Source organism: Vanessa cardui, chromosome 17 (assembly GCF_905220365.1).
Source record: "Vanessa cardui chromosome 17, ilVanCard2.1, whole genome shotgun sequence".
In the NCBI taxonomy this organism is placed as follows: domain Eukaryota; kingdom Metazoa; phylum Arthropoda; class Insecta; order Lepidoptera; family Nymphalidae; genus Vanessa; species Vanessa cardui.
Window position 1 is genome coordinate 12,320,478 of NC_061139.1, and position 14,392 is coordinate 12,334,869.

A 14,392-nucleotide genomic window follows, 5' to 3' on the forward strand; every position below is an offset into this window, starting at 1 on the left:
AAATGTACTTCAGCATTAACATATAGTAAGACACAAATTAGATGTGGCATCGGAAAATGCAATGGAATGAAAATAAAACCGATTACTGCCGATTTACACAACCAATAGAAATAGCTCCCAATCGCGCCATTCGACGCTATTCGTCGCTATAGATTCACGCGTCAGAGAAAGCAAGTGCATGTAAATCGACGTGTCAAATTCACGAATATATTAGGTCATATGATATTACAAGTTATTACGTTTGTGCAAAGATCATATTCGCGTGAGAAATAAATATTGATAATTTGGGATAGCGTAATCTATTCGGATGTGATCGGTTTTACGAATATTGCCGATGTGACATCTAATTTGTGTCGTACTATACAAGGTTATGCTCGAAGAAAGCGGAAACCGCTCATTACATACTACAGTGTACAATTATACACGCATACATATCCACAAATGCTCAACCTGTTTTCGTACTCTCATAATCAGTTGGGTTGACAAGTCCGACAGGATCAGAAACAGTTCAGGGGCAAGACCAAACACGTATGTATGTATGTATGTTGAAATACAGAGGCGGCGTAAGGCGTGGGCGATGTGGGCCACCGCCCACGGCCTCGCGGTGCAAAGGGCCTCGCGCCCGAAATTTGAAAAAAACAAGGGCTTCGCAAACTGTTGCCTACATTAAGATTCGATCTTGCGCCGTTACTGTCAACACACTTCCTTTTCCTATCCTTTCTAAACAATATTATTATTGTGCAGTAGTATTGTAACTTGTAAATATCAAGTATATTTGTTTTGATTTTTTTGTGAGAATTTTTAAGAAATCTTGCTGTGATATTGATGTCGTTTAATTCGATTGTAAAAGAACACATTCTAAAGTGCAAACATACGATGAACAGAATCAGTTTATCATTCTGCTTGATTGGTTGATGACTGTTTGACTTTATCTTTAATTATTTAAATATTGTTAAGTACCGCTTCTGGATAAATATTACTTATTCTTAGGATGGTCACGAGTTTAAACAAAGATATTCTTCCTTCATTTGTTAACACTATTTTCACATTCATTTTACCCACTAATCCGTGTTTTACAATACATCCCGTATTTTATATCTAAATTTAGCATATCATTCTCATTATTTTCAAATTAATCATAAATATCACATTCGATTTCTTGATATTCTCTTTCTTACCGGCCAGTATTACACCCGTATTTATAGACAAGTAACTACTTGATGCTAAGTAATTTCTTAATGAAGTCAATACTTGAGATTAGAATCTCAAGTATTGACTTCATTAAGAAAAGAAGAAGAAGAAGAAGAAGAAGCTCGATTATAGAATATAATTTGGTAATTAAGAAATTACCAAATTATACTCTATAATCGAGCAACACCCATTACTTACTTGAGCAAATGTTTAAGTCATACTTGATGTTAAGTTGTGAATTCTATGTGGCAACACTTCGTGCCTGCGTTTCGTTTCATTAATAGGTAAATATAAAAAATATAGATTATTTAACACGATGTAGCAATAACCTTTTGGATTTTACTTTATTTGATATTCATATTAGTAATAGAGCTATTTAAAGTATATCTATTTGTACAAATTAAATAATAATTTAATTGGTACAAAAAATAATGTTAGGAGAGACAAAACGTTTGACATGATATACCTAACCAAATTTAAATGTTTACTTTTACCTCCGGGTTATATGACGACTCGTGATTTTTTACTTAGAAAGGTTATGCATTCATTTCTTTCTTAAAAAAAAGGCCCTATCGTGTCGGTGCATTGAATTTATTTTTGAATACCTTTTTGCCAATAAAGTATGTCTCATTATCTACATTGCGTTAATTTTAAAATGCAAGAAACTGATAGAAAAAGACCGTTTTCTACTTTAGAAAAGGATTTATTTTTAAATATCATTCAAAAATATGATACAATCCTAACCTGCAAACAAACAAATGCTTCAAGTGCTTTAAAAAAGAAGCAGTCTTGGGAAAAAATTGCAGAGGAATTTAATGAATCCTCTATTGTTACCCAAAAGGTAAATATTTTAATGTAGTTTTCTTATTATTGATATAAATAGTTTAGGTTTTTTATTATAGTACCTATGTCTGTAATCTGGCATTAGCATTGCTAATGCTCGACTAACTCTCTTCACTATGTTACACACTGTCGATTGAGAAATATGCATGATGTCTCCACATACAATTTGGAAGCTTCCAGTAGCATAAAAACGTAACGCAGTAAGCAACTGACACAGTGGGGTTATAGAAAGCCCTCTTTGTGTCTCTGATTCTAAAAATCCGATTATTTTTGGTAAAATTATATGAATCACAACATTTTTGAAGAAACGAAACCTCTTCTTAAAACAATCCTCCGAATAGTCATTAAATGGATCCACATCACGAAAGTAAACTTTGGGATTTCTAGGTTCAGGCACTTCTATTTCTTCTAATATATTATTGTCTACAACAGCAAAAATTTCTTCGATGCCATCCAAACTTTCCATTTTTCAAAATATTCAACAAAAAAACCTCAAAACGTACAGAGAGGACAGTACTTCACCTCAAAAGTAATGCTTGAGTAAAGAAAACGATGACTATTACTTGGCTGAGAATTCTAACTTTTGACAGTTCTATCTTCGATCAATGACTTAACTATAGAATAAAAATTGTTACTTAAGTAATTACTTTTACTCAAGTACTTACTTTTACTTGTCTATAAATACGGGTGTTAGACATTCGGCCAGTATTAATCGTGAAAAAGTAAAATATTACATTACAAAATATATTCTTAAAATAGTCAATTGACATGTTTATTAACTTACTTATTCTAATAAATTATAGTTATACAATATATAAAATAATAACTCTAACATTATTAGTATAAATTTACAGGCATATAGATTTTGTGCTTTATTAATAAAATATTGACCTGTCTCGAATGATTAATAAATATAAAACAATTCAGCAAAATACAGTCAGATGTTTTCATGGCAATGCAATTTTAAATAAGTTTACATAGGAGCTGGCCTAATTGGTGGCCTGAGATTACATCCTGCAATAACAGTATGCGATTGTTCAAATATATATGAACTGCTTTTCTGGGCAGAAGAGCCTACCTTTCCCTTTGAGGAGAAATTAGGAACATATTCAACCTTTATATACATTGAAATTGTATTGTATGTACATTTTACTGTAAATTGAACCGTTTATTCAACACACACAAATCACATTCACAATCTTTCGACACTTTACAATTGCACAAGATAGATTATAAACTATCGGTATTTACAACCGTGAAATTAATACAACGTATAAATTTATTTTGTTTCAGTGTCACATATTTCATATAAAATAAACTTAAATACACAAAAGTATAAGTGCGTAGTTTATTTGGAGTTTATTCTGATAAGAGTCCAGTAGAGTAGTTACGACCTTTTCTGTACTTAACTTTTAAGTAAAACACATTGCTAGAGTTCTATTCAAAAATTAGGGACGTGACAAGGCTTGATTTACGCTACGGGCTTATAAAAAGGCATACGATTTGATAATTTACATCAAATTACTTTTTGTCTCATTTACTGTTAAAACACATTACCTTGAAATAATAGTGCAAAAAGCTTCATTAAGACATACACAGCATAACAGCTCGCCTTATTACCTCCACTGGTGACAGGAGGGCTGCTTCGTTTTTAGCCCAGAGTATCGGAATTATTTTAATAAATCTATGTTTTTTCTTTTCGATAAAAGTATTGTTTACACACGTAATAGCTAAAATGTAGATTAAAACAGGGATGAGAACTAGTATTATATAAGTAATATAAACCTCAATTAGATGAAAAAAATGCCTAAGAGTATTTTGATGTTAATCAATTTAATTAATCTAATCCAGAAAACATGTCTATTCAAAGACAAGGGAAACATAACGAATAGGACTTGATCGGCGATGGAAATGAATGTCAGAAGAAACCAGTAACCCATAAAGAAGTGAAGTTCACTCAAACCGACCTATTGCTTCCAATATTAATAATGTCTTTCATACTGAACCTATAATCCTTTTTGTCGTTGACGTCAAAAAACATCTTAACTTCTAGTGAATATATGGTGTCACCATAAACAATGCGCCCAAATACATAGACATTAAAAATAAAAAAATCTAAAAATATATCCTCTGACTAAAACCACGGTCAAGCGTTAGTAGATTTTAATAAAGATATTACTAGAAACTAACACGGTGGTCATACACTATTAATTAACTTTTCTGCACACATACATAGCTCCTTACATTATTGGTGTCATGTAATTTTACTCGCTATTAGAACTATACGAATAATCTTCACATGCTTTGCTCCCATAAATATTAAAAAAATAACTGTCAAGTAATCTCTACTTGCACAAATTTTTGCCAATATAAAAAGAAAGTAACTCTGTCTAACTGTCATGTGTTCACAATTAAACGACTTAACTAAATTTGATGAAATTTATTATGAAACTACATTGAACCCCAAGAAGAGGCATAGATCTTTTCATCCCTAAAACCTAAGACCGCCTCGCAGAAAACAAATTATTATTATGAATAAAGTATCTTAATGTATCAAAAGAAAAACAGGTACATCAATATCTCTAAATGAGAGCAAATTAACAAAATTTATAAACAGTAAATACTGCTTCTATCTATATACCCTGACCAGTTTGTAATTTTCAATAAAATACTACATTACATGAATTAATATTCTCGCTATTAAAATAAGTGACAATTGATGAAGTAATTAAACAAGAATTAATTAAATATAAAATTCAAAGTGGCGTTAATTTAGCAAGTAATAAAATAACTCATTGTCATTTAAAATCCGACCCTCGAAGACATCACCGCCTGAGGATCATTTGTTGTCCAACGGTATTTACTATTCGATTTAGTGGCTTTATACAATTATTTTTTAATTAAATTCGACATTTAAATACTCATGAAGTGCAATAAATATAATTAAGACGTGTTAATCATATCTGCCACTGATACACTCTTGGGCATATTTAGAAGAACGTAAAATATGCTTAATAAATGCTTAATTTTCTTCTCCAAGCCGTTTAACTAAATATATAAATAAATTATTTCATTTAAAAAAAGAACACAATTTTAATATAGTACTCTATTTCCTGGTTCAATTTCCTCAGTAATGGGTATCGTAATAAAGTTTCAGGAATTTTGCAGGAAATTACAACAACAATTAACGCTAGTTAACATAACTTGATCATCTTAGTCAAATTTTAAGACCTTTCATTGAAATGGTTTGTGAGATTTAACAGTCCGATTTAAAAGTGAAAGTCACAGAAATAGTAGCAAAAGTAGAAGACAACATCAAATTTACTGAGTAATGTGAGCATCAGACTAATAAAATAAAAAACATTTATTACAACTAAAAATTAAATAAACTTAAAAAAATCGCTCACATCAAAATACAATAACAATTATAAATGAAACAGTTGCTATCATCAAGATGCCTTACATTACCCTGAGCATGAATAACCGAGTTTAAAATTGTGTAAATAGTATTTGTATCAATACCCGATTTTCGTAAGAAAATTATTCAAACAAAAATTAATATATATCTGACCGAGTAACTTCATTAGTAGATCCCACCACGCGAGATAGTGTAACATTTCCCTCCTTAAGAACAGCGACTAATTGATAACCTTTTGGTTGCAATGTAGAATTTTATACTTCTTGGCTTATAGAAGGAAACGATTAATTTTTGCCATCTAATTGTTGTCGTACTACCGCTTCAACATTCAGGTTCAAAGATACAATCTGTTAGGATTCTTGCAATTGCATCGTGATGAGGTTTATTATACAATCTGTTTTTTTTTTATAATAATACAAATGAAATGTTTCAGGAACAATAATCGAAAACTTGAATATCAAAACTATATGTTTAATGTGAACGCTATCAGTTCAATGGCTAATTAGCTATTGAACTGTTTCTGTTTCAAAATTTTATTTTAAATTTGAATTAAGTATGTCAGTTTAGTAAGTAAGTAAGATTTTTTTCCTTGGTTTTTATTTTTAGTTAATTTTGTGAGAATTTTAAAGAGCGAACTTTAGTACGAATTCGTTCATGTTCGAATACGAATGTCCACCAGCGTCCTTTCTGGTCACTTTATTTCGATTGATTTGAAATAATTTCCTTCTTTTTATACATTTTTGGAAAGCTAAGAAAACGGTCATATTTTTAAAATAATCTGCAGGCCAAGTTTCATAATGACTTTTTTAGTTTTTGAGGCATTTTTGAGGAAAATAAATCAAAAAATATGGAAATAAATTCGTTTTCCGTCTCGCATTTTTAAATTTGGACCGATAATTATTGTTTAAATATTCACAAATAACCAGTGTTTAATCGTTTTTATAAAAGATAAAATAGATTTTAAGTGATACTTTTTTTTAAATAAATTTTTGAGGTTGTAGTTTTGACAACTTTTGAAAAAAATTAAAAAACGTGATAACTCAAAAATGGTTCACTTTTGCACTACATATGGGGGTTAAAATTATTGCTACCAGTCACCCCTTTTACCTCCTAACGGATATAAGTCGAGTTACCAATAACCCTGTACATGTGCTTAATTTGTGTTTATAATTCATCTCGAGCTCGACGGTGAAGGAAAACATCGTGAGGAAACCTGCATGTGTGTAATTTCATCAAAATTCTGCCACATGTGCATTCCACCAACCCGCATTGGAACAGCGTGGTGGAATATGTTCCAAACCCTCTCCTTAATGGAAGAGGAGGCCTTATCCCAGCAGTGGGAAATTTACAAGCTGTTTACCTTACTATTTTTTATGTTTAATGTAATAATAATAACCTACTCTAGAACATCCCTAAGACTAATATGTAATATACAATCTAGTTGTTTTATGATGATAAAGAGTATAAGGTTTCAAAACAACAATAGAAAAATTGAATATCAAAACTCTGTGTACTAAATGTTTTAATAATAAAGTACTGTAAAAATGACTAACATCTATAAATTCGTTTTCTTTGTAATTGTCGCTTAAGTGACATATTAAAGTTTGGACAAATTATAAAAACTTAGTGTCATCGATTTGATTGTTAATCTCTTTGAAAACATTTCCTCACTTGAATCACGCTACTGTACATAACTTCAATCAGCAGATCCCACGACGCGTGGAATTGTAACAAATTAATGATGAATATTTTTTAATTGATTTAATTTAAAACTATTTCTATTGACATAAAAATTAATAACATTAAATGCTTAAATATACACAAATATGAACTACAACTAGTTACTGTATAAATTTTGACCGCGTGGAATGGTGGCAAAAATACTATGCAACATTCCCCGTTGAATCGCAATTCCGATCCTCTGGGCAAAAAACCAACCAGCCCTCCACCTGTCACCAGTGGAGGCAATGAGGCGAGGTGTTATACTTTTGATGAAGGTTTATGCACTACTCCAAGGGCCAAGCGTTTCGACAGCAAATGGAACGAAAAAGTAACTTGATAAAATTCATTTAAAGATAAATTGGAGAAGTTAAGGAATGATGAAGCTCTCCCTCGGTAAATTTGGGCTGAAGTACTGCGACTTACCGACGATGTTCTCCAACGTCGCATTTTTCTTACGCTTCATAACCATCAACATCGATAAACACTATACAAAACGTAAGTCACACTTCATTGTAATCAACTTGCACCAAAATATCATAAGTATTTTAAAAATATTATAATACTTACCTACTCATACTTGATTTCACATGAAAAATGTATCAGCTTGCATAAAGAGCTCTTAAATAAAATAAAGAAAACTGAATATTAAACATAAACGGTGATACCACCGAAATAATATACGAATAAATGATCAATTAATTTGTTCAAAAACCGTTTAACGACATCAACATAATTGAATTCTTTAAAAAACCTTAAGTAAACTGTTATCTGGTAAAAGAAAACATCATAAAAATTTGAGTTTTCCAATACTTTCAAACCAAATATTTTGTTCAAGGTATACCATTCGTGAACTACGTGATCGTGACCATAGCAGCGGGCTGCTATATCTACATATATATTTTCTCCATGTTCTGGTTTGTGTTCATCCGCTGTACACAGACGGGCGACTTCACAGCGGCTGCTGTGGTCTTCTCACTCGGAACCAACAGCGAGACATGCGCTACAAAATTGATATTCATGATCATTTACAAGTAATAATAGTACTTTAAATATATAGTTTTAGTTACCTGAATCGCGTGACAAATTTTAAAACAACGAGGATGTCCTCAGAGTTCCCAACAAATAAACTCTTCCTTACACAGAGGGGACAAAATATCATAAATACTGTGATTGGTGACGCATCGCCAATATTATGACGAAACTTCATAAAATCTTGTCTTTTAAATTTTAATCATAAGAAGCGACTGTTACTGAACTGACTATTTACTTTCTTTGAGTTTCTTATGTTATTTTCGGAAAGACGTAGTCGTCTTTATTATTATAAGTTTTTACAATAAGTTTTTGCAAATTCGTAAAATTTGGCATGTGACCGGATTTGTCTCCTTAACAAAAAAACGCAATAAATCCATAATACATATTATTGTTATAGGAAAACAGTTCAAGACATCGTTCAAAGATACCTGGAATGTGACAAGAACGTAGAAAGAGGAACTCGATTCTATGATAACTTGCAAAAGAGACTTATTAAAATTAAGAAAAGAACCATGGCAGTATCGATTTTCATGTTAGTGATGGGAACATCGTACGCTATACAACCTTTTCTATTACCGGGGAGACATTTTGCGGAGGACTTGTATGTTGTTTATGGTAAGACTTAACTAATACTGTCCCATTAAGAGTTTCTAGGGTAAATATACCAATACATTTTTGTTAAATTTCTATCCACAGGATTGGAACCAATGTTCGAATCTCCTAACTACGAAATAGCATTAATTTCGGAGACGATAACAATCATCATGGGCACTTATACTTTAGCTGGTGTCACTGCATTTATCCTAATAATAATCGGCTATATCGAAGCACAAATTCTTGCTCTTAGCGACGAAATGCTTAACCTTTGGGATGATGCTGAAAAACATTACAATGATTCAAAGAGTACAATCGCATATAACTCAACAGTACAAGCAGAGAAGTTAAAATTGAAAATGATGAACGACCACGTTGCAAATCGTTTAAAACAAATAATACCATTTCATATATCAAATATCAATCTTCTGAATGACTTTGAAACACTATTCAGGATCACCATGGCGGTGGAATTTGCGCTTATAATTATTGGTATAGTTGCGGAATTACTGGGGCGTATAGAGAATACCTTTATGGAACTTCCTTACACGTTAGTTCAAATTTTTGTCGACTGTTTCATAGGCCAAAGGTTGCTCGATGCGAGTTTTGTTTTCGAAAAAGCTGTATATGATTCTAAATGGGAGAATTTTAATGCATCGAATATGAAGACAATTCTGTTGGTATTGCAAAATGCACAGAAACCGCTAAAGCTCACTGCTGGGGGATTAACCACGCTGGACTTCGTGTGTCTTATGTCTGTGATAAAATCCACGTACTCATTTTACACGACGCTGCAATCATCTGTTGGTTAAGAACAACATCTAAATATTCACATTTAATGCTGTCTTTAGTAGTAAATCGCACTTACTTTTATGTAATGAATACGAGTATTTGGTAAGGTTTCCTTTTCATATAAATAATAAAACACTCCGTCAAATGATTTTGTTATTTACTTTAGAACCATTTCAGATTATGTTATGGAATAAAATATACCTATGTATTTTCTCATATATGCCAAATTATTCTACTAACTCGTAGTACGTATTTTCTCTATCTTATAGAAATAGGGAAAAAAACCTTAAATGACTATCTTTGTATTTTATCACCTAGAATTATATTTTCTGGTGCTGTTATGTGTTTGAATAAACGGCCGAGGTCAGATGTAAGCTAAAACCAATACAAACCCCTTACACAAAAATATTTCCTCGATGCTTTCAATACAAACCGGACTTGGTGCTATCTGTTTTCCTGATTCGAATATACTACGATTATTATGACAACAGAATGGCAACATTTCCTTGTGTGTTCCTAAACGCTATTTAATTATTGTATAGGAATTTCGTATAGGTTTTCCGAACCGAAATCAATTTTGTTTAGTTTGACATTATGAAGTTTTTGTTTATATTTAATTCAAGACCAAAGGAACATCAAAATATCCCTATGAGTCCAAATCTGTTTGTTTGTCTGTTTGTAGGTCATGAAAGATCTACAAACAGACAAACAGTCATAGTTTTTAATTGAATTTGAACATTAATAATAATAATATAGATATAGATTTAATTAGCCTATGTCTAAAGTATAAATTAAAGAACCAGTCAGAAATTTTACAATTATTGCTTGTTTTAGATAAAAATACATATAGATATCTTCATATATATGTAGCTGTACGTGCGTATGTAGATAACTGAAATGCTAAACGCCTACACCATTTTCAAGATTAAAAGTGAGAGCCACTTGACAGTAAGTGATCACAACCGCTCATAGACAGTAAGAAAAATATACCACACCTTATATCGCCATTGTGCAACCAACCTTGGGAACTAAAATGTCCTGTCACTTGTGCCTGACTGACTGACTCTCTCACAAAGAATTTGTTTAATTACGATATCAGGTTAGACACTAAAATCATCACTTTTCTTTACTGTATTGTCCATGCATTATTTACAAAAACCTTCCTCTCGAATCACTCTGTCTATTGAAAAAAACATCAATATCCTTTGCGTAATTTTAAAGATCTAAGCATATGGACAAACAGCGCTAGACGACTATGTTTTATACTATGTAGCGATAACGGTAATGGTAATGAAGTCAAAAAATAACCATAACACCAAAAAGTTTTTCAAGTTTTAATGTTACTTCACCGTTGATTTTAATGTCGTATATGTGGAATAAGCCGACTTAAATATAATCATCATGAAATTAAAATTCAACTTCGAGACGCCACCGGCGGAGAGCATCAGAGTTTTCTGTGACATCATCAACATCAAATGTATAGTCCTCTGATTGCTTACATTGAAGTTTTCCCATTGACAAGAATAAACGGACTTCTCGAAATTATCACAAGCATCCATCAGTCGCTGCCCAGCAAGACAGTCCATGAATATTTGGACAATCACATATGGTAGTTGAAGATGCGTATTATCTAATCCTCCAAGTAGTCCAGCTATTATAGAAACTGCCATAATACTGTATTCGATTGCCATTGTGGCTCCAAATTCTTCATCCAATTCGTGTAGAAGATTAATATTTGCAATGTGAAACTTTATGATATCCCTCAGACGGATTCTTATGAATTCATTCATTATTTGCTTTTGGATGTATACGGCGTGTACTTTGTCGTTTACTCTATGTTTAATGTGATTGTAGAAGTTTTTACTATCATCCCATACTCTTATTAGTTCTTCGCTGAGAGCATTTAGTTGTGCTTCATTGTAACCAACGAGCACTATGACGTATACTGCGACACTGACCATTATGTAAACTGCAAACCCAACGCTCAAAGTCGTGATGCAAGTTCCTATTTCGAAATTGGGACTCTCCAGCATGGGTTCTAGACCTGCAAAATTAGACATCTTAAATTTATACAATTAAAAATTTTAAAAATAATTAAATCGTAACATCAATACAGTTTATTTACCATAAAGTAAGTAGACTTCAACGGTAAAGTGCCTCCCAGGAATTAGAAATGGAATTATCATAAAAATTCCACCATTAGAGACGAGAAATACCCAAATACCTATGGCCCGTTTCTTGACAACTCGAAGCTTCATACAGAGATTCTTTGAAAATCTCGTGTTGGGTATGACTTGGGAGTCGCATTTTAAAAATTTTTGTACAGTGATCCTCAATTCTTTGCTGTGCAAATACAATTTTGATTAAATAAGAGTTTTCATTTAATAAGTCAAAAGTTAGAATTTGGAGAAAAAGTGTGTGTATTTATATATAATTTTGGGTAAAACTTTGTTCATATTCTTCTCGTGCTTGATAAGATGGCTCGACTACTAGGATATTTTTTTACCTAGACGGCTTGGTAGGTGGTGCCCTCGGTGACATTTAAATGTTAATTTCGACTTTCGATTTCGATTAAATTATAATCCTTTTTTTGGTCCATTCACAGCCTGGCTGGGCAGCATTATATTTAGCATTAAAGCTGCCTATCATCACCGAATGCGACATTTAAATACGCAATCCATACTAAAAATAAATGTCACTTATTTCTAAAGAGGTATGTCTTAATCGTTAGTTAACAACCTTGAACTTACGCGTACAAAATCATGAAAATGAACTTCGTAAGACAAGTGACACTGCAAGTGCCATAAGCAATAGCAATAGCTGTCCCTTGTATGTCCGATAGACCGTAGCGGAAGAATACCATCCAGGCCATGGAGAAGATGTAAGTATAGAAATAACTTACTCCTGCGATTAGAGTTATTATGTAGAAGAACAAAGGTATACCTGCAAGAAGATTTTGGTGATTATTTCGGTATTCTAGTAGATAATTGTATATTAATTAATTTAAATTCTAAATAATATGGGGCACTACCAAACAAATTCCCAATGTTGCATCTGATGATAAAAATATTTATGAGAGTGCTATATGTTGAGTATAGTGTGCGCTCTCGTTATCAGATGAGCAAAAGGTCACCATTACCCACTGACAATAGCGCTATACGAAAAATTAACCATTCATTACATCGTCCATGCGTCACCTTGGAAACTAAGATGTTATTTCCATTATGCCTGTAGTTACACAACCATACTGATGTTTGATGGTAGAATATCTGATGAGTGGATGGGACCTACTCAGACGGGCTTGCTCAAAGTTGTTTATTTGTCTTAACTTCTATTATAGTTATAATAGAGAATAGACCTAACCAAATCATTTATTACAGTAATAATCTACTTACGTTCAGCAGAATTTTCGTAGATATCAATAGTCATAATCCTCAACAGAAGAGCAACATTATCCATCATGGTCGGGAAGAAACTGTGGTCCAGACCAAATGTCTTGAGCTTCGCCCAGAAATTTGTCCAAATACTGAACTTCATTTCCTTGTAATAGGACAAAGAATGGCACTGGAGAAAAATCAATAACTCAAAAATACGGTAGGTAAACACATTTTATGAAAATATTACGTATAGAATAATATTATGTATTTGTTATTTATTCTATTCTATTTCTAATGCTTGTGGTGACCAAGGTCTATAGACATTGGTGACGTTAACAACTCCTAATACCACCCAAAAAACACCAGTCTTAAAATTAGGTTGTGTTCCCTGTCCTTTAGTACACTGCCATTCCTTCAAAACGGACCACTACAATACTACATGCTGTTTACAGATAGAATAATGAATTAGTGGGTGGTACATACCCACACAAAGCTACCACTTCATTAAATTAATTAATGGCTCATTTTTTCCCATGCAACTAATTACCAGAAATTTTAGTTACCAAACAAAATGTTTCCAAACAAAGAGTGCCAACGCAAGGCTTAGTCAGATTGTAAACGTGACTTCAAAGAAAATACCTCGCGGTTTGTTTGTACAATGCATTTATTTACAGTTTGCTGAATCGATTCCTTGTGTCCATTCACTGATACAACATTCGATAAATTATTATCTTTCTTTAAATCATTCAAATTTTATAAAATGTTTTAAAAATATAGTTTGTATAACAGCATGATTTGAAATATATTTTTATACTACTATACTTCCAGCCCCTGGCTTTGTTCACTTGTGAGAAGGAACAGGCATTAGACACGCTAAGCCCTGATTTCTTGTGTATTTTTAATAGCTTTCAATGCGGTTATTGTTATATTTACCATCTGATTGCAAGAAATCTTTTTATACTATAAAATATTTAAATAAAAATAACACCGACTCCAAAGTAATAAAATATTTTTTAAAAAAATATATTTTATTTTACTCTTTTTAGTGTTATTTTCTCAAAATATAAATTAAAAGCCCTTTTGTAACGAATGGTTAATTGTTGATTTTTTCAAAAAGCGCTGAACCTATTTCAATCAAACTTATATGGGACCCCTTCTGGATCATGATATAACAAACGATAACATAACAAAAGAAATGTTTAGTGAACCTGTAGTTCTCTTCATAAAAGCAACGAAGAGGAGTATAATATCATATATTAATGTTGAAAGAACTATTTCCTAACTCCTAGTAATTGAGGACTTACACCGTCCATCATCAGCTCAGCAGTATAAGATTATGATTGCCAGAAGCAAACGCCAATATAACTTCAGAAAATATGTAAAACACGTGTGCCTATAAAATTTGAGGATTCCCCTCGATTTA

The 14,392-nt window shown here is 32.1% G+C and overlaps 2 protein-coding genes across 2 annotated transcripts; one reads left to right on the forward strand and one right to left on the reverse strand.

The window, feature by feature from the left end:
* Positions 1 to 7,548: 7,548 nt before the first annotated feature.
* Positions 7,549 to 9,612, forward strand: LOC124537068 (odorant receptor 22c-like). The gene is made up of 4 exons (XM_047113782.1): positions 7,549 to 7,669; positions 8,010 to 8,205; positions 8,604 to 8,821; positions 8,903 to 9,612. The coding sequence occupies exons 1-4, from the start codon at positions 7,549 to 7,551 to the stop codon at positions 9,610 to 9,612; spliced, it is 1,245 nt and encodes a 414-aa protein (XP_046969738.1).
* A 1,320-nt stretch (positions 9,613 to 10,932) lies between these two features.
* LOC124537069 lies at positions 10,933 to 13,129 on the reverse strand. The gene is made up of 4 exons (XM_047113783.1): positions 12,988 to 13,129; positions 12,343 to 12,535; positions 11,718 to 11,935; positions 10,933 to 11,636 (listed from the first exon to the last, which is right to left on the reverse strand). The coding sequence occupies exons 1-4, from the start codon at positions 13,127 to 13,129 to the stop codon at positions 10,933 to 10,935; spliced, it is 1,257 nt and encodes a 418-aa protein (XP_046969739.1).
* Positions 13,130 to 14,392: the final 1,263 nt, after the last annotated feature.